The sequence below is a fragment of the Plectrocnemia conspersa genome, unplaced genomic scaffold, assembly GCF_051122295.1.
Source record: "Plectrocnemia conspersa isolate PC_06_02 unplaced genomic scaffold, ASM5112229v1 ptg000009l, whole genome shotgun sequence".
Classification (NCBI taxonomy): Eukaryota; Metazoa; Arthropoda; class Insecta; order Trichoptera; family Polycentropodidae; genus Plectrocnemia; species Plectrocnemia conspersa.
This window is the reverse complement of record NW_028277173.1, coordinates 22,541,239-22,568,822: the sequence shown is the minus strand read 5'-3', so window position 1 is coordinate 22,568,822 and position 27,584 is coordinate 22,541,239. Positions and strand designations below refer to the sequence as shown.

At 31.5% G+C, this 27,584-nt stretch overlaps 1 protein-coding gene across 3 annotated transcripts in view; it reads left to right on the top strand.

The window, feature by feature from the left end:
* pnt (ETS transcription factor pointed) overlaps nucleotides 1-27,584 on the top strand; it is a 189,377-nt gene that overhangs the window by 96,481 nt on the left and 65,312 nt on the right. Inside the window, exons 1-2 of one of the 3 annotated variants that reach the window (XM_088192173.1) lie at nucleotides 22,865-23,007; nucleotides 25,444-25,731. The exons of 1 other annotated variant lie outside the window; for it this stretch is intronic. In XM_088192173.1, coding sequence (XP_088048299.1) covers nucleotides 25,656-25,731 — 76 coding nt within the window. In that variant the 5' untranslated portion in view covers nucleotides 22,865-23,007; nucleotides 25,444-25,655. Of the gene's footprint in view, nucleotides 1-22,864; nucleotides 23,062-25,443; nucleotides 25,732-27,584 lie in introns of those variants that run through there. One more of the 3 variants, XM_088192172.1, reaches the window with a different exon arrangement.

The following is a 27,584-nucleotide window of genomic DNA, read 5'->3' as shown; positions in this document are numbered from 1 at the left end:
TCAACAAACTCATATTTAATAATTTGCTGTAACTTATATTATCTTATATTTGAGACAGGTGTCTTATTATAATGTTATTTGTGGAAAGGAAAAGAATAATAAGTTCAGAGATCATCAAACTAGGATCGATTTAATAGTTATTCTTCAATTGCGTCACTTATGTTACACATAAATTTATGTGATTAGTATGAATGAGATACTTCTTAAGCATTTTTTTTGTTATCTCTACTTCTTGATTCCACTTCAGGTTTGGCTTCCTGACTAAATTCACTCTTGACATAGAAAGTCACGTGTGAACGGCGTCGCCCAACATCCGTCCGAGGAGACATTCGAAACTTTTATTGCGACTTAATCTATGCTAATTCGCTAATTAGTATGTTAATTAACTAGTAATAATATTGTTTTTTTTATTCATTTTAGGTTATTTATTTTTTTATCATTTCGCATAAACAGCACACAAATAAGATCGCCGATTTGGCGAATCATTTTCTAAACATATCAAACGGAAGGTCAGTGCGAAGTTTTGGGTTAATTGCGAGTTTTACAACTCGAGATGTTTGTAAACAAATCGCAGCAGCAAAGTGGAACGATATAAAGCAGTTATTAAAATAAAATAGTGTAATTATAATGTAAACTATGTATATTTTAGTTGAACGACGTGATTACATGGTTAATCAATAACATATATATTTTTTCGAATAATTCATGGTTAAACAGGTTTGTGATCAAATTAATTTTAATGGTTCCGTTTGAAATTAAGATTTATCATTATTAGTTACGCGATATTCTTGTTTGATACATCACATTTTAGAGATTATAATTTTCATTTTATAAGTTATGTTAAAAGTCACGATCGGGTTATTTTTTAATGATATATATTCAGATTCCTATTCGAATATATTAGCCCATTTTTTAACTATTCGTTATTCGTATATTTGTCCAAATATTCGTTTATAATTTTAGTGAAATATCAAAAAGAAAATCTAAAATTGCAATTGACTATAATATTTCTTAAGTCTGCATTAAAACAACGATGATAATCATTTTATTCGATTTACTTCTGCTTTATCTACAGCCCAATTGTACCATTTTTTATTCTGATAAATTTATTCCCTTATTTATAACAGCAGTGGCCATAAAAACTAATAATCGATAAACAGAATAATAAAGAATAAACACTTTGTAATTGCCGAAATTTCAGAAATTACTCATATTTCCGAGTTCATATTGTGCGGCTGTGGACTGATATTATTTTTCTCTCTTTTAAATTAATACTACGAATAATGTTTATTTATTGAAATTAAAAAAAAAACAGTCAGTTTCTTAATAAATAAATATTGATCAATATACTGCACAACAACGCTCGGCCGTTTACATTAAACAATCACCATTAGTTAATTAAATTATTGAATTTCTGAAATTTTGTTGCATCCGTATTCACCTGATCTTTCGTCGATAGTTTTTCATCTATTCCGTCACAAAGAATTACATTTAAAGAATAAAATGTTCCGACCTCAGTTCGAATACTTCATAGTAAAAAAATCCATATTTAAAAAAAATAAGTTTGATTTGGTTTCTTTGAAGTGAGTGGATCTTATTTTAATTAAATACATTTGCAATGTTGATCATATTGAATTTTAAATTTCACCTATAAAATCTGCAATTTCATGTGGTACAATCTAATGGATACATTCCTTTCCGGAATATAAGACGCACCCCCGGACGTATTGTTTAACTCGCTGAATTTTGTACAATTGACGAGACATTTTTCGCTGTTTTTCGTCACCTTGACGACGAATGTAGTGCACCCCACCTGACCTGTATATATTGATTTTACACTAACCATCGAGCGTACTCTTCCTCAATCCAAAACAGTCCATTTATTCGGCCAATAACGGGGTTTAGCAGTTATACGACTACATCTTCTTCCCTAAGCCACGTATAAGGGTTGTCCTAATTTATTTTAATTACTCACCACGGTAGTTTTTATCACTCGGGTATTCACCGATGGTAGTTATTTTTATCCCATTTCGACATTGTTAAAAAAAATTAAACTGACTTTTATTTACGTGTATATTGTAAGCAATATATGTATTAATTTAAGTGACCTAAAATAATAAAGTAAAATTATTTTATAGGACCGTTATTGAAGTAATTTCCTCAATCATATTTAATAATAACGACGTTTTGATTTCCATTAATGGAGATGGAGAACATTTAAAACAGATTATTCATAGAAACATATTTATATAAAAAATAATAAACTCGTTGCTTAAGAATAAACGCAGATGTTCATATTTTATTTCTGTAGCAATAGTTTTGCTGGTCAATTTGTATTTATCGAATCATAATTTTATGAAACTAATATTTATCTATTCATTAAACCATGCACGACTCTTCTTTAGTCAGATCCTTATTTGTGTTTCGATGCATTCTTTTTTCCGGTTATATTGAGAACCGCTGGAGTTCATTCATGAAATCTACGAATGCACGATCGCTTCTATCCAACACACAAGTGGCCAGCCGACTTCTGTGTCAGTATTGAGTACGTGACTCGTATTTTAGTCGACACACGCATACACGTGTGCATAAGATAAACGTGCTCGTATTAATACTCGCATACACACATATTCTTTGACAGTGTTGATTCGACCGCCTCCGCTCGTAACTCTTCCCGCGGTAAATCATCGCAGCGCCAACAAATGAGATGGTTACAAAAAAGTAGTTTTATAATATACTACCGCAGTGTAGTCGAAATCGCGTATGTGCTCTTTGTCTCAGTTGAATGCTAGATGGACCGTTTTGAGATCAATCCATAATGGAAAACATATTCAATCCGATCCGAATCGATTGATATTATGTTAGATTATAAATTAGATTATCCGAGGCCGGACGATGAGTTATGTTTAATTTGGATACAATTTCGTATTAATTCGAAGGTCGGTTGGATTTTTGGTCATTACGAAATAATCGAAGCTCTGAACGTATGAATAAAAACGTACGCCTGCTATTGAGTTTTGATTATAGAGCCTTTAAAGTGCGGCTAGCCTTACGTTTTCAATATGTAATGATAAACTTTAATTTTGTGTCATTATTGCGTAAGATTTGAAGCTTAGTCGCACATATGTATGTACATACTTTTTTATTAATGCAAAGATATTTTTTAGAGGTATAAGACTTTAAAATTAAATAAAACACATTAAAATCTTGACTATGGTATTGGGTTTATTGAAAAGATAATTTTATGCCGTGTTTAAATATGATTTCGGGCAAATGGGCGCTGCGAATGGCTCATAGATCAGCAATAACGCGGCGACTGTTGGCTTCTAAGTCGTCCATTGTCTTTCGCTTATTTTATTTATTATTATAGCGCACAGTAACTCTATTAATAGTGAAATGACAAAACAAATCAGTTGTCAGCTGTCAAATTAGCTATCGCTGGAAAAATTGTTGCCAATTCGAAAAAAAAAACACCCCCTACTATCTCGATTGAAATTTGAAAAAATCTTGAATTGCAACAATTCGTATATTTGAGAAACATAGCTAGTCATTTTTTTCTCTCAATATACCCAAGTGACTAATGCCGCTCTAAAATATTTTATGCGCTTTTATTTTCTTTCGCAATGCGAGACAATGAAACGGTTATTTTCAACAAAAAATGCTTTTACGCCTTCGAAAAACATTTGTAAATATAATGTTGAACGTGTCTATTATGACCGAAATTCGTTGGAAAAGCCCAGCCTTTATTATCTATTAACGCTTATCTAAAAAACAAGTGTGCGTCGCAAATTTCTGCGTTTTTGTATTTGTTGTTTCAAGATGAAAATATTTTATCAGTTTAATAATTCGATTGCGGTTCATTTATTTCTAGTTATTTAATTTACATGCAAATCCGCAAAAAATCAAGCGTCGATATGGGTCCGATCTTTATGTATATCAATTTCTTTGTATGTATTTAATATATTTGATCAATTTTGCTGAAGTAATTCATTCGCAGCTGATTTTAATGCTGGTGATTTAAAAAAGATAAAATGACAAAAAGTATGTAATAATAAATTAAGCATCGTCCTTTTGACACCCTCACTGATCAGTAATCGCACAGCATTGTATTATGCATATTTTATAAAATTAAAAAATGTCATGACAATTATGAAAGTAATTACTGATTAATTAAAATAATTATGAATGACCAAAAATTATTTTTCGAATAAATAATAAATTGATTTTTTGCACTAATTGGTAAAATAAATTAATATCGGTAAAAACGAGAGAATAATTACAAATATATTTGAATTTTCCAATACTTCTGTCATTGAAACGAATGAATTTTTCGATATGAGTATTTTCCAATTGTGAATTATATTTTTAAGTTGAAGAAAAACTAATAAAATATACACATTATAATTTTCCCCATAGAATCGATAATATTTGTAATAAAATTAGTGTATCACTAGTCAGACTGTGCGTTTGTTTTCGTCGCGCATGTTTTCGCAGTTGCCGGTGATTCGCTAATTGCGGAGTGATTTTCATGAATGTTGAAAAAATTCATTGTTGTATTATTTCATACAATAATGAGAAGCCCACCGTCGTCACACTTTAATTGCCAATTTAATTCATACAATAATTGCGGTCATAGCCCAATTTTTAATCATCGTGCGGTTGACAATATTGCGAATACGATGACAGCATTGTCTGATGAATCACTTTTTTCATAAACATCATCTCCTTTTATGCCTATCATTTTCCGAGTGTGGTTTTCCATATATTGTCCGTTACGTATTATAGATGGGTTCAGTGCGACGCTTTTTACGATCGACGGCGCCACAAAACCAAAGACCGAAATAAAATCGAAGAACACCCACAGTCGACGTTGATTTCGTCGATAAATTTCGCCATTTCAAACAAATTAATTTATAACGCGACAAACGAGCTTGGACACAAAATTTCATCGATTTTTTCAACATCTAATGCCTGTTTAGAAATATTTTTCATGATGGCTTCGTTCCAAACGGACTATAATTCTTTCTGTGGAATGATTTCGGAGAAATATGCGTGTAGAACAAAATTGTTGTTGAAGTAAATACGCGCGTTCTTTATTTGTTGATCTAATAAGAACACAACTTAAATACATGAACACTGACAACATCTTGTAAAAATATTATATTTTCAGTAAATTTTAATATCATTCGTTATATGTGTACGTCTAAATGTGAAAAATTATACCATATTCGCTCATGTGGTGACAAAAAGAGATGGATCCGATTTTCCAAAAACCAAACTTTGTATAAGTGTATGAATTTAAACAATATTTGCATACTACTTTGAATACACTTAAACGGGAATTGACACGGTCCAGATACATTATTTACAATTTTGAACTCATAGATTTTTCATGTAGATTTCGATAGATCTACAACCTATTACAGTATCACGTCACGATTACTAGCAGAACCCAAAACCACCTTCAGTCAAAATTATTATCTATATACCAATGGTATAAATCGGCGACTAATACCCGAAAGACCTGGGGTCGAATAGTATATGGATCCTAGTCAATTCTATCGCGTCCGGGAGATCGGAATTAGAGATTATTATTAATTTTTATTTGCGATTGATCATCAGAAATTGAGCTTTCCTTGATTTTTCTTATTTTGCGGATGAAAACGTGATAAATAATTAAAATTAAATTTAGCATTTTGACATATATTGACTGTAAGTTATAATACTAGTTTATAGTATAATAAATGGCATTGATTTACAGACTTTGATTTCAGTTTGGTGTGTCGCTACTTAGTAGTTGTTGATTGTGCTTACTCATTATATTGCATTAGGCTATTGCCTGTCATTTTGAAACGATAGATTTACAATAAATAAATGTACATAGTATATCATATATTTTCTTTCAGTTTTGTTGTACTTGATAACTGTTTTTAGCAAATAAATCTTATAAATTGTATTGCCTTAGTTCTTGTTCAAAACTCGTTACAAGATCTTTAACTTGCTAATAAATTTATAAAAAAAGTTAAAGTAATGAGTTGAAAAATTATTCATAACATATTTATTAAAACAAACTTTTCACATACATAAAACTACCTGATTCTTGTGGTCATTTCCGATAGGAACTGTTTCTTTTTAGGGTTATAATAATAATTTTATAGCTAGATATACACTCTCGCAAGTCACATATTAAAAAATCATATCTTGCTATAAAATATCATGTTCTATGTAACTTATTCGGCAGAGAAACTTGCTAAATTATCGCATACATTCGATTTCGGAGACAATGATGCTAATAAAGAAACGCTAAGTGCATTGTTGACTTCACTGTTGTAGGTTGCGTGGCACAGCCCCTCAACTGGCGATAAATAATGCAATCATTCCTTAATACGATAAACACAATGCAGTACGTGTTCCTTAAGCTAGACCATTCGTATTAAAAAGGTCGTAGATTCATATGTGATTTCAACTCACTAGATATTTAATTAGTAAAATAATGATATTCGTAATTTATACCATAAAACTATTAAGGCTTTATCATTATTTTTTGTTTTTATGTATGAACGAAACTAATATACAAATCGATTAAAACTAATCGCTGGCAAGTAAATGAATGAAGATATTTTACTATCATCGACAATAAAGGATATACTAATCAACGCAATGGACACTCATTGAAGAGTCGGTGAGTTTTACGATCACATAATCAAACGCCGATAAAACATCATCACATCCTGTCTAGAAGAGTAGTTGCCGTTACGTCTACAGTTCAACCTACTAGGATTCCCACAAACAGTTCGTTCGGGACTGACAAGTGTGTTGTTGTTGCGAAAAAAGTACTCGCAGCATCCTGCAATTCCGCGCACACGAGTGACACGCGTAAGAATCCAGTTTTACATAAAAGTCCCGCAGGAAGTGAGGAGAGACAACGAGACAATTTTGTATTGGAAAAAAGTCATCACACGCGTGTCACTTCCCGTCAAATGTCGGCCATATAAAACGCTGGAAATTACATAAGAAGTTTTCTCGAGAAGCGAGAAAAAAGTTGCACTAGCGGGCGCAGCATCCTTCGAACACATCACCTACATTCTGTTACATCACTGAATGAGCCTTATTTGTGGGAGCTTCCGTTTTAGACATTGTGAAAGCTTGATTTTTGCAATTTTTATAATAATTTGAACAAATTATAAACGGATTTAGGCATGATTTTATATTTATTTACTCGTTACTTTCGTTTATTTTGGTCAAACGATTTACTCATAGAGAAACTTATAGAATAGAAAGTTTTTAATCACTAATAAATATATAATTACAAGATTTTTTGTATACCTTTCTATGAAAATTTCATTGAGAATTTTCATCGGCGATAAACGCGACGAGTGGATATCCACCAAGGAAGCAATAAAAATAGCCGTTGTGACTTTAACTCCGTGAGAAAAAACGAATTGTTAAATATTTAATGCTCATTCAATAAAATATATTTATATGCGTCGATTAACATTAAATTATGTGCGTATACGCGATTTTCGCACGCTTTTTTTATTAGGCGAATACATTTTTTTGCTTTCGACAATGCTTGATTTGTGATCATAGATTAGAGCCGTGATATGACGTGAATAATCGAGGATATCTTCACGTTGGCAAATTGAGTTGTAAACGCGTGTTCGAATCTGGTATGCAAAATCGCTAAAATGACAGTCGTAAATTATCGAAGATGTACGTATACGTCACGGTCCAAAGCGAAATTCCGGTTATTATGTGAAAATTGTGTATATAGCCTAGTATCAAGATATTAAGAGAGATATGGCAAATTTATTATTTTTTCTACGACTTTTTGACGATGTTGTTGGAAAACATCATGCGAGAGGAGACGCTGATGCGATACGATTATTATAATGATAATATAATCAGATAAAGATGCTAGAAAACTTGTTAAAAAAACCTAGCATTAACGATTCAACGCGCAAGTTTATAAAAATATTTATTTATTTTATATGCTTTTTTACTTTTCCCACAATACAAATTTATGATCATAAATAATTAACATATATCACAAGTAAGGTTATTGTGGATTAGAGCTAAAGACTGCCTTTAAGTATTACATGAGAGATTTATTTGTTTCTCACGTCGTCCAAGAGAATTTTACCTTTTTTACCCACACCTCAAAATCCTTCTTTCAACATACTTCAATCTCCACATGATATTTTGTGATGTGTAAATAAAAACACTATCTTAAAAATCCATATTATCCTTAAAGAAGAAACCGTATTTTCTTTTTCTTTTTTGTCCATTTTGCCCATCATGACAGGTTTCCCCAATGCGTCATGAAGGTCATTGTACAAACGTTTTATTTTAACATTTCACATACATATAGGCTCATATCCATAATTATTAAAGATTCATACCAAAAATTCTTACCAATTACATACTAAAAAGCAGGGCTGTGGAGTCGTTAAAAAAAAACACGACTCCGACTCCGATTCCGATATTTACCAACAACACGACTCCACTCCGACTCCGACTCCGATTTCAACTCCGACTTAAAAAAGTTTAATTTTATCAGGTATTTTTGGTGTTCTTCTACACGTTTAATATTCATACGCTATACACATTCATTATTACACAATTAAAAATTCATAAATTTCATAATTTAAAAAAATGGTCGGAGTCGCTCATTTTTCACGACTCCGACTCCGACTCCGACTCCGGCCAAAACACCACGACTCCACGACTCCAACTCCGACTCCGACTCCGACTCCACAGCCCTGCTAAAAAGTCTAAATACAATTTTGGTACACATTTAATACAGATAGCTATTGCCGAAAAAATCCTTGTGTAAGGACGCCGGTGTCCACTTTTTTTTTATAAAATTATGAAATAATTGTTTTTGATACTTCTTGGGAATTTACTTGTATAAACTAAATTTTATTTCGTTCCTATAATAAATAGAAGTTCACTCAAATAAAAAATCCAAAAATATTTTTTTAAATATGTTTATAAAAACATATGCCAAAAAAATGCATGGCATTCTTAGCATACGCTGTCTAGTTTCGTTTGACATTACAAGGGTTAAACCCATATCTTTTTACAGCTCAAGTAGCTCTATCTCTATTGAAGCAATATTTGCAGAAAATGAAGCAACAACTGCACAACCATTGTTGATTACATCAACTACAAAAGAATTCATAATAAATTTAAAACATTGTTTTAAAAACTTTTTTACTTTCTTAAATTTTAGTGTTTTCTTCCTATTGTATAAATTTACTGAAAATTAGTTTTTTTTATTTAATTAAGTTCGGGGAAGTTCTCAAATTTATTTATTGCTCGATCTCGTTAGAAAAAGATTTATTTTATTTGGAAAACTGATTAGGCAAGTTCTGTATTTTTTATTCCTTTCTTATTGTATAATATTTAAATATTGGAGCCATTGCATTATATCTACTCATTCGTGATTATCAATGTTGTAGGTTTTTATTATTATTTCCATTCATGAATGTTTGGTTCGAAAAGAGCAATAGACTAAATCAAATATTTGCTCTTCAACAAAATTTTTAGATTACACTTGTACGAATGAAATTCATAATGAATGGCATTGTTGCACTTTTCTCTTGTAGCCACACACAGTTAGGAGCCGCATGTGGCTCGCAAGCCGCAGTTTATCATATATTTGTTATTTTTTAGTTAGCTGTGTTTTGATACGCATTCAAAGCAAGAAAAGCTAAACTTTCACATATGGTCTCATTATTTACTCATCATTAAAATATTAAAATCTGGGATATTCAGTGCATTTTAAAATTTATTTTATTGCTTCCTTGATGAACATTTTCATTTACCAAATAAATAAGATCTGCGTTATTATATTTATAATCTTTTTAAGATTTTGTTGCGCGTTTTTAATACTGTATTATCAACTTTAATAATTTGAGGTCGATAGGGACAGACAATAATGATGGGTTGATATTAAATATGTGTTATAATGAATAAATTTAGTAAAGAAATAATATTTTATTTAATATCTAATGCTTATGTTGATAATTAATATGTATTTGATACTGCACTTAATATAGAAAATTTAATTTTTGGTACTCTAATGAAAAATGGGAAATATCAGCGCAATGCTATTATGTATCAGATCAAGACATAAAATTATTTGATTCTAGTCCTACATATCGTAATATGTGGCCATCTATAAATACTACAGCGAAATACGAATGGGTCAGCATCAGGGGCAATTACAGTACCGATTTAATATTGTTCGTTGCGTTGTGAAATAATAAGAACCGGACGCCGAAATGGTACGGCAAAGTGTATCAACATCTCAATTGTAGACGTTTCGATCGATAATAAATCATGTGCGATACACGATTAGACAGAGTACGTTTCGAAATTTGGATTATACGCTTTGGTGGATGCCCGCACAAATATTTTATAAATATATCACAAGAACGCTCTCTTATGGTAGAAATTTGGGCTCGTAATTTGGGGGCTGCTGTGTTTTTTATTTGACGTTACACGATTTATTACTGGCCGGTCTATATAGTGTTGTTATTGTTTATTGTTATAATATAGATGAAAAATGTGAAGCTGTAATTAATTAATGGCAATTATAGTTTTTTTAGTCATAATATGTACATGCCATTTATTGTAAGGCAATATTTTGATAAAAATGTTATGTACGTATACTAGGTATCATCTATATTCATCAGCTGAAATTGAATTCTTTTGATCCATCTGCAGCCATTCATCACGGTGGCGTGACAATAAAAAATGTAACGCCGAGATGATTGAGACTAAACATCTTCATGTGCGGAGGCTCGATTCGGATTTATGGCCTGGCGGTAAAGCCTCTCTCGGTGGCTTTCTCCTGAGGGTCTCCACTCTAGACCCGCAGCGGAAGTCTCGAATTATGACGCATTAAAATTGATTTAGAAGGTTATAATCCACTTAAGGGGACCCAGAAGAAAGTGCTCTTATTTACATTGAGACGAATCAAGACTGTTGCAGTATACAATGTGTCTTTGTTTACTGTGTGTAAAGTATTGACATACATTAAATTGAGTAGCAGCGATTCGAATGTTTTTATATATGTATGTAAATAGTGGATACTATTCTGCTATATATATACATATATACATATATTTTAATCCTGAAATTTTGTCGCCCTTCAATTTTTTTTATCTATGTGATAATCGGGATAAATATTCTCATAGTTTGTAACCTCTGTCTTTTCTCTTGATGTTTTCGACTGTTTTGTCTACATTTTTGACAGTTTGTCGTCAATGATTTAAATATTAGATATACGATCTAGTCTGACATTTTTCCCTTTGTTGTTGTTGCATAGGCGCTATAATCTGTTGTGTATTTTGGCCTGTTGTTCCACCACATGACGCCATCCGTTCCTATCTTCCACTTGTATTTTACAATATATGTTTTTAAGAAACACGAATCATATAGTTTCAGTCTATGCCAATGTTTATCAAAACTTTGACTAAATTAATCGAATGCACTACAATATTCTACTTTTACATCCGTTCGATTTTTATTGAAGCTTTATTATATCTCTGCGTTATTTTAAGACCATTCGCCGCTATGATTGACTGGTGATCAGGTTTAGCCGGCAGATATAGGTGTATCCTAGCCGAGGATATAGAGGCAATTATGCCGGTGTCAGGCTGAAACGGCGACAGCGCTGATTAAACGCTAAATTTCCATAATAATCGTGGGAACCGAGTCGTCGTGTGTGATTATATTGAACTTGAGGAAAAACCTGTTTCCACCTCGCCACCGAGCATGTGACCGTTCGCCAAATCGCATCTAGATCTATTTCAGAACGTCGCTCATCTTCTGTGTGCTTATGAATGTGTGTGGAGGTCCAGCTGATCTCCGAGACACAAATATAAACTGGGATACAAATCGGTTTACATGTCTTTCTGGTATCGTATTACTTTTGAAGCTTTCGTTCGCTTTCCCTGAGACTGACTGATGTTACCTAATATTTTAATTTTCTTGCTTGTATTGGTGATACGTTAACTTTATAATGCATGAAAACATAACTAGAAATTCTAAAAGGTGTATTTTGAATACAAGAAGTTTGGAAGGGTTAATTGTTTTTAATTTTATTTTCGATCATAGAACAAGAGCTGGGTATTCCAAATGATTTGTACGAAAAAAAATGATTTTGCGACAAGTAATTTACAACATCTGAGAACGTAAAAGAAACAATAGTTGTTAGTGTCCTATGTTGTCTAAAAAATTCATAAAAAAACTGCTTCTATTATAAAAAATATATTATAATACTATAGATCAGGGTTTCCCAAACTTTTTCAGCGACGGAACACTTGGCAAATCCGAAAACTTTGGCGGAACACTTAGCTTATTTTTTAGGTTGGGTAATTCATAATAGTATAAATAAAAATAAAAAAATGTTAAAAAAGAAATATCATTTATTAAATCAACATAAAAATTCAAATAAATTAAACTCCTAATGACTGATGATTTTGGGGTCTTAAATTACAATTTTTTTTGTATCAGGCAGAATATTGATCAGGTGTATTCTCAGTTTTTGGATTATTTTCTTCTTCGATGATAAATGTATCAGTAGAAGTATTTGGCATTTCTTTCGTCAGATTTCCTGTTTTCAACCAAAGATCCATGGGTAGTTTTTGAATAATATGTAAATTCTGTAATATTTTTTTTTGTCAAAATAGAAAAAAAATCTGTATTATAAGCAACCAGATTAAATTAATGTACAAGAAAATCGATACATTTTTATGCAAATTTTATTTAAATCATTTATATTTCCAAAAGTATACACCCAATCCTGTTTTAACGCAATAAATTACAATAGTTTCAAGCTTTTTTATCAGATTTGTGAACAGTTTTTATGTATTAGCAAGACTAACAATTTTTTTAATATACTCCAAATTTTTGTGAAATATCTATTTAGGCTCCGCGGAACACATATTTTGCACCCGCGGAACACCAGTGTTCCGCGGAACATAGTTTGGGAAACCATGCTATAGATCAATGGTATGGGTTGATGATTCGCCTGAAAGAACTTGGTTCGAATCCTATATGGATTCTAGTGGTTTTCTATTTTTTATCGTGTCTGGTAGATATGAAATAGCTATTCTGATCAATATAGGTCGTGCATAGTGACATACAATAGACCCCCCCCCCCCCAATAACACGGTAAATTGGAGACGTGCTATTTGGATGCTCATTATTTTATGTGTGGAGGATATCTCACCACAAGCGTTTCGTACGTACGTATTGCAAAAAATTGTATGAGTATTTTCTAGTTCCCTAACTACACGCACCCAAATAGCACGTTTCCAATTTACCGTCTTATTGAGGGGTCTACTGTATATTGATTGTAAGTTGTAGTAATATTTTATAATATATTTCACTGATTGGTTGCTTTGATTTCAATCTGATGTCTCACTACTTATTAAGTAGTTCTTAATTGCTTTACCTCGTTGTAAAGCAATTAAGATGCGGCGGCACCGACGCGTTTTTATTGCTTTTGACGTGAATTTTTGACTGCTGATAAGTGATAATTATTTTTGCGCCTGTCTATTGACCAAACTTCGGTTTGAATATATTTTGACCAACTTATATCAGAAATCTTTAGTAATATCAGTAAGGATAGCTATCATATTTTTAAAACATAGTGATAGGCGCTACTGGTAAAAATGTATTTGAACATTACTAGTAAGAATATATTTTTACCAAAAAATATACATTCACATTCTTGCTATGAATTTATAATAATAGAACCCCTCAAGGAGTACCGACCGTTCCCCCTCCCCTCTCGGCAGGGCTGGTTGTAACACATTGGGCTAACGCTTGTCATGTTGCAACGAATCATTATAAGAGATACGTACTTTTAAAAATTAGACATATCTTAATTTAATATTGAGCTATGTCTGAGAGTAGTCTTATTTTCATGAAACTAAAATATACAATAATTCAAATAACAACCAGTGACGACATGAAATCAATCAAAATTAATTAATTAATGGTCGATCACGTGTCTAAATTCTGACCTCTTGTTTTTACCTTGATTTATTTGGAACATGCCCAGTAAAACTACTGTATATGGCTAGATGTTTGGACCAACGCAAGTGGGAATATCCTGCTCGTTCTTGTTCCGCTGATGTCTAAAAAGCTCGAATGCGGCATAAACCTATTTTTGAAAAAGACGAAATAAAGTGTTTCGCTGGTCCTTCAATCACGATGAAACAGAATTTCTGTTGGGGCTAAGGTCGCACGCAATAATAAAACACGCTGACTTCTCTTCGAAGAGAGAAGCTAAGCACGATTAATATATTTCTTAGAATAATTATATTATTATTTTTACATTATTTTAGAATACTTATGATATATAGATTTCCATTGCTCTATTATTTTATTTAAAGATTTAGTAAAATTATTTTATACTTTTTTTTCATACATCTCATACATAAGTTAATTTAGTATTGTTTAATTTTGTGGAATACTATAACATTTTAAACTTTTATTTACTACAGTAGGATTTTAATACATTATATTAAATTTCAACGTCGGATATGGACGTATTATATGGTCTTTAGGTGTACCTTTTTAATAAATTAGCATGCCCTAAAGAGTTTTAAGCATATGCTTGGAATTTGAAAATCATTTTTTCGTAATAATTCTTTTTCTTTCAAAATTCACTTGTTTTTTCTACTCCTTTTTAAATAAACGTTTTTCTTTAATCCTTCGTGCTTCATGGCTCTGCTTTTATAAGGTAATTATCAGTTTCTATAATCACACCAAAAAACAATATTTTTTAGGTCCTATTCAAAGTCCTATTGATATTATTGCAAAGCCTTGTATGTAAATATCTCTGCTCTATGATTTTTTATGATGTTATGTTTATGGTTTTAAATGTATGCATGCCTGATTTATGCACGTAATGGTCACCTCGCAAAAAAATACATGAACGAACTCCTAATTTTTTGCCCCGTGTTTTTCGAATGAATGAACTCGAGAAGAGACCCGTTCCATAGACCGAACGACCGGTGTGAATAAATATTTATAAACAAAATTGGACTTCTACGTATAGGTGTATCGATTATGGACACACGCACTAAATTATGGAATATTCCCCGTGAGAACGGCCCAACGGTAAAAATCGAATTTGAAAGGCAAAAATCACACGAGTCGCGCGAAATTTGGCAGTTTTTCGCAGGTCGCGCGTGATCCGCTTTTTCGTTAGTCGAATCTGGTCCAGGGCAAAAGGAGGAGAGTTCGGATAAGGCCGAGAGGTTCAAAAACCAGTTTGCGGTCGTTATGTCATCTCGATAATCTCAGATAGTATGGATGTAATTATACACGTTTTTTATGTGTACGAGGGTCCCGCGTGGGACGCTCGGACGTCTATATCGATTTGTTATTGCTTAATTAATGTGAGAACTCTCAGGTCGGGGACTTTTGAATATTAAATAAAATAAGTATGTGTATCACTTTTACAATCCCGGAACTAAATAGCTTATTAATGGATTAGAAAATATTAATTAATATTTTTTCAATAACTCGTTTCATGGCACGTTAAAATTATAGTTAAAAGCATTAGCGCGATATACGCAACCCTTTGTTCAAAACAGTGGAGCATCCTATTCTATAAAATTCTATGAAATATAAATACAACACGGTCATATTCAGACTTTAGTTACTGCTGGAATCTTTGTTGACATACTATTATATAAACTTTTATCATAAAGAGATTTTTGTCAACTTATCTTTAAATAATTAGCCTAATAATCTGGTCTAAGATAAAAATTAAAAAAACTGATAATGTTGTAGATTAAAATAATAACTTAGGTACTTTTAATATTACAAATAAATAACTTGTTAAATTTTTTTATAAACTTTTATTTGGCTAGATTTGAGATTTGCAGTTATGTTAGAGAAACTTCTTACATAGTTTATTATATTATTCTAGTAGATAAGTTTTCCCTGTTTGACTCTTTGACTCTCAACCAACCCGTAATTTATAACTTTTTTCAAATTCAATGATTGCATGGACCGTATTTATAATATATTTTTTTCAAAAAGGAATCTATTAGATTAGATTCCAAAATTCAGGTTTATGCGACTTTTGCATATGAACATTCCTAGACGCTTTTACGCCTATATTTGTATGTATAAGGCAATCTGTTACATGATCTGGTCTAAATCTTCAATGCTTATCTTAAAAGCGACGCCAAGAACCTTGGTATTAATATTTAAATTATATAATTGAGAGCAAGTTAAAATTGCAAATGTTTGACATAAGTTAGCCGCCGCAGAATATTTATTCACAATTTAATAATATTATGAATAGTTTGTTACTGTGCCGATCGATGAGCGCTGACCGATAGAAAACGTCTTTCCGTCGCGACGGCAAACGAGTAAATTCCCTGCATGCCTGTTTCGCCCCTACCCTACCGCATTATGAATACGTTTTGTTTTTACAGTTTTTAATTTGAACTATATTTGCTAAGTTTTAATATATTTTGGATAGTTTGGATAGTCCTTAACCTTCATTTAAATGGTGATTTTTTTGCATTTATCAAAAAAATATTTTATATTTTGACTAGCACAATAAACACAATAGTGGTTGGTATAAATCGCTGTCTATTTACATGAAAGATTTGGGTTCGAATTACATATGTATTTTAATGTTTTTCAATTTCGCATCGCATCTGGAATATCCGAATTAATTATATATTTATAATTTCAATCGATCATTACAGATTAGATTTACCTATATTTTTCTAATATCATGAACTAATATAGTGATGATTCATTAAAATCGAGCTAGGACGTACGTATAAAGTATTGCAAAATTCTCTATTAATGTGCTACTTCAGCTCATAAAAATGTATTATAAAAAAATATATTCCAAATAAATTAATAACATACGATTAAAAAGGGTAATCATAATAGGATTATGACAATGTACATATATCAGACAAAAACAAAAATTCTAGTTCCACCCCAAATCATCTGAAAATATCAAGGAATTATAGGGACATTAGATGGTACTCCCCTTACTTAATAATATATAAGCCAGAACGCTGCCACGCTTCTTTACTTTCATCAGAACTTCCACTTCACTTTTCACTTTTTTAGACTATTTGCACTTTTTTTGATCACTTTTTTGTCTACTTAACCCTCTATGTGCTAGGTGCAGATAAGTACGAATCACCGTGTATGGCTTTTAAGTGCAAAATTCGGATTTATCCCACGCTCAATAAAAAAATATTAGATTTTTTTCAGGTGCTGAATTAATAACTCCATTAAAAAATCACGTAATTATTTAATTATACAGTAAAATATAAAATTAAAGATTTAGTCCTGAAGATGAATATAAATGCAGCATAGAATGAATATAAACATATAAAAAAAATCGTAATTAAATTTTAAATTTATGTTTTACTGTAAAATTGACTAGATACGTGACTTCTTATGAAAATTAATTCAGCACTTTAAGGTTTAAAGCATATAGGCTTAACTTAAACTTGCGAAAAATTTGCTCAGTTGCACTCTAGAAGCCTGATAAAAATAGTCATACCCCCTCTTTTAAAGAATATATCAGAATTTCCTCGAATATTCAGCAGCATTTTTTTGATGGTATTTATATTATTTTATAATTTTAATCACTAAATAAAAATTTTGAGTAAATAAGCTATTTTATATCAATTTTAATTGATAAATTCCATATTTTAGTTTAAATAACATTCAAAATATAGGACTAATTATATTTTGCGTCGTTATCATAGTAAATGTTAAGAAGTATCTGTTATATTTTTAATACAATATATTTAACTCAATTAACCTCATTATTGACCACTCGAATTTAAATTGACATTTGATTGCAATTTCGCAACAACATCAAAAAGCTTTTTGCTTTTATCTATTAAATCGATCATAATAAGGTTTTTTATATTGCAAAACTATATGACTCATGATGTATTTACTTTCACAAACACTAATGCTAAATTTTAAATTGATAACATAATGTTATCTAATATCCATTTTTTCTATTATCACACTAACTTATGAATACATTCACTCGTTCGCAAAAAAAATACTTAAAAACATTTTGAGCATCGCTGATTTGTGGCACACATTCTACGTTCGTTCGTAGTAAGTTCATTCATAAGAAAACAGCATAGAAAAAAACCAACCCCCGTCGATTTCATGGGCAAGTGTGACACACCAATGGGTTTTACGACCTTTTTTTCGGATACGGGATGCTGTGTTCCTCCGGATCAGTCTCAGGTATACCTTCCGAAAACCAGGGGTGCATTCGAATTTATACAGTAATAAAATGTATTATTATTCACTAAAATTGTAAAACCGCACGCACTCGTTACGTACATTTTAATTTGCGCCCACACACGTTGCGCATTGTTCTATTTTACGCTGACGCAGTATAGGGGCATCGTCATTATCCTTTTGTTTAATTTTCCACAATATGTCGCTTGTGTTAAATAGATCTTATTATTATTATGTACGAGAGATTTAATCATTGCTACTGGATTAATTCGCGAAGGAAATGAGATCGACGGGGGGTTTAGAGATATAGTTAACTACTTAGTGTTTATTGAGAATTTAACGTGAGTCGATCGATCTTGCTGTTTGAATCGCTATTACGTTATTCTAAATAAGTCATCGTCTTATCTCGCTGTGGTTATATGTGCTTAAAGTTTTTTTTTAAATACGTACATATTCATTGTTTGCGTTAGTTTCTATACGTTTGCAAATATTTATCGCCAGATATGACACTTTGGTAATGATATTGATTTAGTTAAATGTTTAAATATGTATTTTTAAATTTTGAGTTCGTATTCGAGCATTTTGTATTAAATGCATACGTGACTTTGGCAAAACTCAGTAGCTGTAGATGTAACCATTACACGCGTGATTGGCACATGTGTCTTGATCTGACTGGAACAATTCAAAAGGAACGACTTAAACCATCTGGTCATTTCGTGTAGTTAAACGTTGCTATTTTGTTGTATCTTCCACATAAACCAATACGTATAAAAATAATGATATGTACTTTCGTTTAAACGTTTTTAGATTAGCTTTCAATCAATATATGTCATTGTTATTTTTTATCCATAGTGTAATAAAAATCATCTATTTGGGCATCAAAAAGAGCTTTTATTTACCCCCAATTAAAAATGCTTAAAAGACGGGGAAGGTAGCGCATGATTTTAAATACCAGTATCATATCAAAAATATCATACATTTAAAATAAATATTTTTAACATCTTTAATTCACTTTTTATCATCAATATATTACACACATAAATTAGTAAACAATTCTTCAGAAAGAGTAGACAAATATAAGCTTACTCTACAGCATTTTTTTTTATCTTTAACTACTAATAAATATTGTCCAATTGGAAGCTTGACTTTAAATTCTTCAGGGTCCTAGAATGCAACTGAGCATTTTTTTAAAAACGAATAGTATTAAGCTTAAGAGTAAGAGTAAAAGGGTGTAGGATTGTATTAGGAAAAAATATATATATATATGTGGTATAAAATGATCCACACCAAATCTACTTGGGACAGATTTTGATGGCTAAAATTTCTCGCTGAATGTAATTGAATCATATTGCTTATTACCGTGTTTCTCAGTCATTGGCGAGGACGAACGTACTCGCCCACTTGGCCAATTAACTAACACAATACGAAAGAACAAAGAAACATGCTTTTTATTTTTGAGGCTAAATCTATCCCAGAACAAAATATGTCAAATAGTAAAATGATCATTTTACTGCTCTTCCAATATGCTTATGCTTAAAATATATGAACTGAATTGAAAAAATAATATTTTTATCAACTTTATTTTTTTCCCATAGCCCAAACCCAGCTCTCATTCAACAAAAATCATCTTGCGCTGTAGATCCTATAGTATAGATTTATATAATTTTACGTAACACGCGTAAGCAGCACATTACGCAAAGCTCGAGATGAATCTACGTTATATCTTTTTACCGGTAGAATCGATACGCGATTACGCAACATTATTGTACCGCAATCTATTCGATAAATAAATTCAATCTATATAGTTTCATCTATTCGCGTTCGACGAAGCATTCTACAGTAGTGTAGCGCGCGATATTAGTCGGCGAGACGTTCCATGAATGAACTCGTCGCACTGCTCGCACGCGAGAATGTGGGCCGTGTGTGAGAGAGACGCACGATCGGTATCCGCTTTATGAATGAAACGCTCCCTCTCGCTCCTGCTTGAATGGGCTCGCGAGAAAACGCGCTTTGAGATCGGGGATATACTATGAGCCAGCGGTGTCCGAACGAATTATGAGCGTTCATATCTATTATACCGCGCCTTAGTAGATTTAGATTAAAATTTGTTCATACAACGCGCATATTTTTCCATTAAATTAATAAACGTATGTATGTATAGTTAAAAAAATATTGAATTTAAATGTATTGGAAAATCAAGTCTATGTTCTACCGCCTTGTACAAAGTTCACCGAAAATAAGATAACCCAATATAGCATTAACACAATATTGAAAAGTAGAGTCAAATTAATTGCATAACACACTTAACCTGTCAACTGCATTAGACGTGTATGTACGTCAATCCAAAACTTTATTTCGGTGCAGTTGGCAGGTATACTCGTCGTGTAAAATAAAAATTATCATTTATTACAAAAACTCAAAATTTAAAGTAATAAAAATGTCATATGGTAGTTGGTATGTTCCCTTTATATTATATTACCAAGAACACTGCGGTGTATTTTTTTTTTTAAAAGTAAGGTATTTTTAAAACTAAATTCCGCAGCTAACTAGTCAATGTGAATTCTGGAAAGAAAGCAATTACGCAGTTGTAAAAATTCTTTCCTCTTAAAATAAATCTTAATACAGTGTTTTAATCGCAAAACCAAAGTTTTAACACTTCTTAAATTTCTAGATATAAATTAATTTTATTATCATGACAACTTGAACCTGACATAATCAAAACGACTATAAGGGGCACATTAAATCCAACTTTCTCGATTTTTTGTTAGCTTTTATTATGTAGATTAAAAAAATGGTAGTAAAATTCGGTAAATTTGGTAAAAATGGCTTTATTTGACTTCTAAAGCGCAATATTTTAAACCAAAACGGGGTGTTCCGTTTCCAAATTTTGTTACCAATTCAGCGTTCCAGGTAGTTTTGTATATAATTTGAGGTAGCAAAATTCAGGCAAAAATAGTTCGTTTCATCCTCAAATTTCGCAGCATTTCATGGTTGAGTAAAACATATTATTAGGTAAAAATGCTGTTAATTCGACTTATAAAAAGTACAAAAATTTTAATAAAAACGGTTTGTTCCGTTTTCAAATATTTTAATTTCTTATCTTTATCTAAAATGAAATAAACTTGTATGGCTGCTATATGGTACACACATATTACTTTTACGCTATGAAAGTGTTAAACATATGTATAAATTGTAATAAAAAATTCAAAGGGAGATTTGCAAAAATATGTATTTTTTGGAAAATGGCCATAATTTTGAAAATAGGAGCAATTTTGACGGGAAACAAATTGGAACTGTTTTGTCATAATCCAGTGTATTTAAATATATTACTTTTTCATTCTGAGTTTTGCGCGTTTTAATTGTTATTTATGTGGTAAAGTTCCGACAAAGAATGACGCGAAATACGCGTCACCCGCCCTCGTGTAAATAATTCAAATGACGCGGTTTCCTCACAAACTGGCGCGAAGGTCATGTTATTGCCAATTTATATACATATTTTAGCATTATATTGAAAATTACTTCAGAAATATAAAGTATATTGTCTGATCTATATGAATCTTTGGAAGAGTTTGATAAGACATTAATTAATTTCAATGAAATCTTATTTTATAAATATGATATTGAGGTTATGTATAACAAAGGACGTTGCTGAATAATTCTGTTGTACTTAATTTTTGTGTTCTTGCAAAATATCTAAAAAAATACTATAAAATATCTATTAGTTATTTTATTATTTTAATTATTATCTTCTTCATAATTATTAAAAAACATAGCAATCTGCAAATACCTAAGAATTTCCAAACCTAAATGTCAGTATCTATTTTCGGATATTTATGTATTAAATTGAATAAATACTGGTGGTTTTATAAAGATGTCTTAAAAATACGATAATGATACAAGAAGGAAAAGTATATAAAAAATGTTAAAAATATATAACTGAAGCAAAAGTTAATATATGGCGTGGACGCGGGCGACGCGTATTTGCGTCATTCGTTGTTCGAATAAATATGACTAAAACCACTTTGGGTTTAATCTTCAAAAAGATATTAATTAATATAATATAATTTAATATTATACTTTATTATATTATTTGTTACTCATTATATGAAAGTTCTACTTCTTCCCGCATATAGTTGTCACAAAAATGTTTTTATTTAAATAGCTATTTAATTTGAAAGCTGTACGTTCATTATAATAATTTTCTATGGCTCTTAAACTATTTTAAAATTTAGTGCTGCATATTTTTTGCAAATATTCTAAGCTGTTTTCACTACTGTTTATAATCGTAGCTGTTTTATCATTTCAATCGTCTACTCCACTATAAAACTTTGTATTTTTATATACTTTTATGTCAGTTTTAAGTGTTTCTGTTCTGAAAGCTGCAACTTCTACAGATTAATTCAATTTAATTCGCCGATGGCGAAGCTTTTTATAATTCTAAATTAATCGTGGGGATGTTCGCACACGAAAACTATCTGATACAGTGGTCGCGCAGGAAGTAGTCAGATAGCGGAGCGGAGTGGAGTGGCACGGCCAGGGATCGGCCTGGAACGGGTCGCAACTGCGTCGACCGGAAGCGGCGTTCAGTCTGCCGGCGAACGGCGCAGGTGCGGTTGCGCATCGCACGCCGAGCGTTATACTCGCGCATGCGCAGTACGAAACATGCGCGCGCGCTGTCAAAACACGGACCATCGCGGTGCCAAAGTGACAAGTGATGGCTGAGTACGTAAAAGACTCGAAAGTGAAAATTTGATTGTGATCATAAATAATTTACCAGTACATGTTACACACACTTAATTCCCGTATATAATAGAGCAGCGATTCCCAAACTATGGTCCGCGGCTTTCCAAAACATTTCCTACCATTAGAGCGCATCAATTATCGATCATTGTAAATTTAATAAAGCTTATTGATAAGCTATTTTCATTATGTTAAGAATCAATATATAATCTTTTCCTATGTTCCAAACCGTATATATTATAAAGTGCATTATCGTGTCAATTTTTTTTTTTTTTTTAAATATATCGACGCGAATTTGATTATTATGTATTTATGTATATAATATCAATAAGGGAGGGAGAAGGGTAATGAATATTTTTTTTATTACAATTATTTTACTCAAGTTTCCCGTATACAATAAATTTTCACCATTGAATTATCAAACATATTTATATTTTATAAATTATATGAATAAATAAATAGTATAAGGCGAAAAAACTTGCTTACTATTTTGTATATTAAACTAAATTATTTTGCTTTTGATAGATTTTTAAGGAGTTAGGGGGGAGGGGTAAATTAAAATTTTAGTAGGTCAAGCATTTTAGGGCTGAGCTATTTTTTGGTTTTGCTTATTTTTGTTTTTAAGATTTAAATTTATTGAGGGGATGAATTAAAAATAAATGTTTTTTCGATCATTCAAATGTATTAAAAAAAAGCTAAAATTTCGCTTTTTTTTAAATTACTACTGAAATATGAGGAGGTTTAATCAAAAATTTAGCTGAGCGTTCAAATTTCCTATTACGTAGCAGAACAGTTTTTAAAATATAAACTGTAATATTTCGCTTTTGTTTTTATAAATTTAATTTATCATGTAGAAAATAAGTGGTAGTTCGTAAGGCCTGAACTAATAACCTAGAGTCTACGGGTTCAGGTCCTTGCAGCAGACTCATAAAAATGTGCTATTAATGAATCCAGCCCAGCTGCAAAGTGACACATAATGATTGTAAATGTATTGTAATACATAATTTTCTGTCTAGTGGTTGATACTGATTGCTGTGGCGTAGCTAAGTTTACTGTCACTCGGGACTTAACTCCCCCCCCCTCATACAATTATCTAATACAAAATCTGACCTTCCTAAGCATCTCTAAGTTGATATATATTTTGAATATGCCAACACTTTCCGGGGCAGACAACCCCTTTTGATCCCCCTCCTCCAGCTACGCTACATATCCTTCACATATTATATACATATAAAAAAAATGCGAATTACCAATTATAAGAAACTGAAAACGTTTTTATTTATAGGTACGGCTCTTTATGACTTGTTGTTTATTGTTTTCACATAGTTCTTAGCTAGTAGATATATATTTTTAACGCATTCAGTTTAACGGTCCTTCCATCGCGAAAATGCCGCCCCCAAACAAGTGCCGCCCGAGGCGGTCTCTCCTCCCACCGCCCCTAGCTACTCCACTGTTTGATTAAGAAGTTGATACCGATTTACCTCGTTGTAATTCACAAGATAATTAACAATTTTAAAAGCTGTTTTTTTAACGTTCAAAACAATTTTTGAGACAAAACTATTTATTACTTTTTTAAATATGTTTTATTGTCTTGACGGTAGACGGGTGGGGGCTCACTATAAATCTAAAATCACTTTAAAAATTAAAGTTAAATATGTCGCTTATATTATTTATATAAAAAAACATTATTTTTAGTGGAAATAAAAAGTTCAATTTCTGAAAAAAATTAGGAATCGCTGATATATTGTATAATGTAATAAATTAACATACTCAATTATTAGATGTAAGAGTTGTTAATACATATCAACATCTTATTTATGCGCAAAATGGTTCTTTTGCATCAGTTTTGAAATGACACATTCCTTCTACTATCCCCACAGCTTCTCAACAGCGAAACGTCCCGCCCGCGCTAGTTTTGTTTACTATTTAATTGCGTTTTAATTGACCGCTCCGGTCGTGCGGGTGTTGGAGGTCAAACCACTTAAGTTCCTTCTTAACCGTTTGCGCCCGCAACTAGGCTGACCCTCTTGACATCGGGTCAGATGAACAGATTTCTGAATCTGACCCGCAACCCCATTGATTAGTCGCGCTCGATCCGTTTCAATTGACCCCATACGGACTGTTTATTAACTGTTTTGTTACAACATCATTCTACATTTCTTGGCTGATTTTTGCATCCATTTCATCCAATGCCATAACGGCGCATATACGCCACTGTTGTTGTTCCCTGTATTGAAAGGTTAAAAAAAATACACAGTGTCAGGTTACTACGTATCCGCTTACCTGGCCAAGTGCATCCTTTAATTCTTCCATATACCGGATGTCCCACGAATTAGGGCGTGTTGTGGAAGGTCGAAATAGGGCTTGACGTGAGAATGCATCACAATGTTATTATCTAAACCAAAATTAAAATTACAGAAAATGAGACAATGATTATGTGAAATAAAGTGCAACATGAAGAACTGCGAAGACTGTCTTTTTAAATCTATGGACCTTAAAAAAAACATATTATTTATCGCTTAATATATTTTTGTACATATAATATATAAATATTGTGATATAAGAGTGCTACGTGATATATAGATAAAAATATATGAAGACTTAATTAAATTATTTGGATAATTTGGTGCATGCGTGGAGAAGTGAAATCGGCGCTAGCAGGGATGGGAATTAAGGCAATTATGAAAGCTTTCAACAGGCCGAAAGGTAAATATAATATGTATTTATATAAAAAAACGTTTTCATTGTTGAAATTGCAGGCAGAGCAATTCAATGAATTGATGTAACCGTCTACGTCGGCTATAAATTTCATTTATGGTGTAGTGACATAGATAACGGTGCTATTTTTGTGTTCATTCTTATAAATCATATTGATAAAATAGTCCTTCAAAGGACAACGTTCTAGATTTACCTAAGAAAAAAACAAGGTCGGATCTGATAAAGTTTTTTAGCGATACGTATGAAAAAGTTCTGTGAATATCCGCATTGAAGCAGATTTGAAAGGCACTTTGATTAGTCATTTATAATTGTGCTTTAGCTTATTATGTTGGTTCTGTAAAATTGAAATATTAAGAAATGAACTCTAAATTTATTTATAGATTTAGAATAATAATTTCGTTCAAATATCATTTTATTTGTGAAATATATAAATGGTTTGATTTTCTGTTGGGAGGATTCTAAAAAAGAAATGTAAAATATATTTTTATTTTTTTGGTATATATATTTATTTATTAATTACACTCAATAGCTAGTATAATAATTTTAGAAATAAATATAATTAAAAACACGTATTATAAATAAAACATATATAAACATTTTCAGTCAATTTAGACCTGTTGTATATGTGGTTAAGGTTTATGAACTTGCATCCGGAAAAAATACATGAATGTAGCTTATCGTATTCTATAAATAGTTGTAACATATCTTCATGCATTATATTTTTTAATCTAAAACATACAGTGCTTAAAACTGTGTTTTAACTGCATCATTACAGTGGTTTTCACTAAAATTTTGTATATTTTTAGATCGTTTAAAGTGGAATAATAAGCTCAGGCATTTTCGTTAAAACCATTGACACATACCTGAAAGACCTGTGTTAAAATTTCATATGAACCCATAGTTTGTTTCAATTTCTATCGGGTCTGAGAGATCAGAATTACTGATTATTGCTCATCGATCATCGCAGATTAGGTATTCCCATAGATTAATATCGGTATGAATAATCAAAATAAAATCGAGCTAGGTCGTGCATAGTTACGTGTATTGATTGTGAATTATAATAATAAAATATACGTTATTGATTTACAGACTTTATTTCAGTCTAGTGTTTCACTACTTTCTAGTGCATGTAACTCAACTTAGTAAATTATTTTTGTCTAGTATATTTTATATAGTACATGTTTTAGTTTTAATAACGGTTTGTCCGTTTCTAGTTTTATATATTTTTTTTAAATTAAGAAATATTTTTTTCTATACTTTTTGTATATTTACTTTTATAAGCTGGATTTAATTTTGTTACTATAATAAATAGTGGTTCACACAAAAAAAATCAGAAATATTTTTATAAATATATTTACAAAATCTTCTATATTTGCCAAAAAATGATTGGCATTCTTAGCATTCACCGCCTAATTTCGCTTGGCACTAAAAGGGTTAAGGATATTTTGTTCAATATTTCAACTTTTATTGCTGCAGACCCTCCGCTATAAATTCTTACAAGCCGCTTACTACTTAGTAAATATTTTTTGATTGTCTTTACCTTGTTAGTAAAGTTGTACTTGTGATCTCTAGTGTTTGAATATTAAAAAAATCAGTTATACTAAAATATGATTTGAAAGATTTTTTTTAGATACTAGTCGGACTCTAGTGAGCTAATAGACTTACTCTGAATGAATGGTACCAGCAACCAAAATTTTCCATCGAACATGGCCGCTGATCGACAGTGCGGATTGCCAACGCGCCGCGACGCCTATGGCTTACATATAAATATTCAAATTAAGGACGCACGCCATTCATAAACAATTGAGCTGACCGTAATGGCCGGGAACACAGCAGTCCAT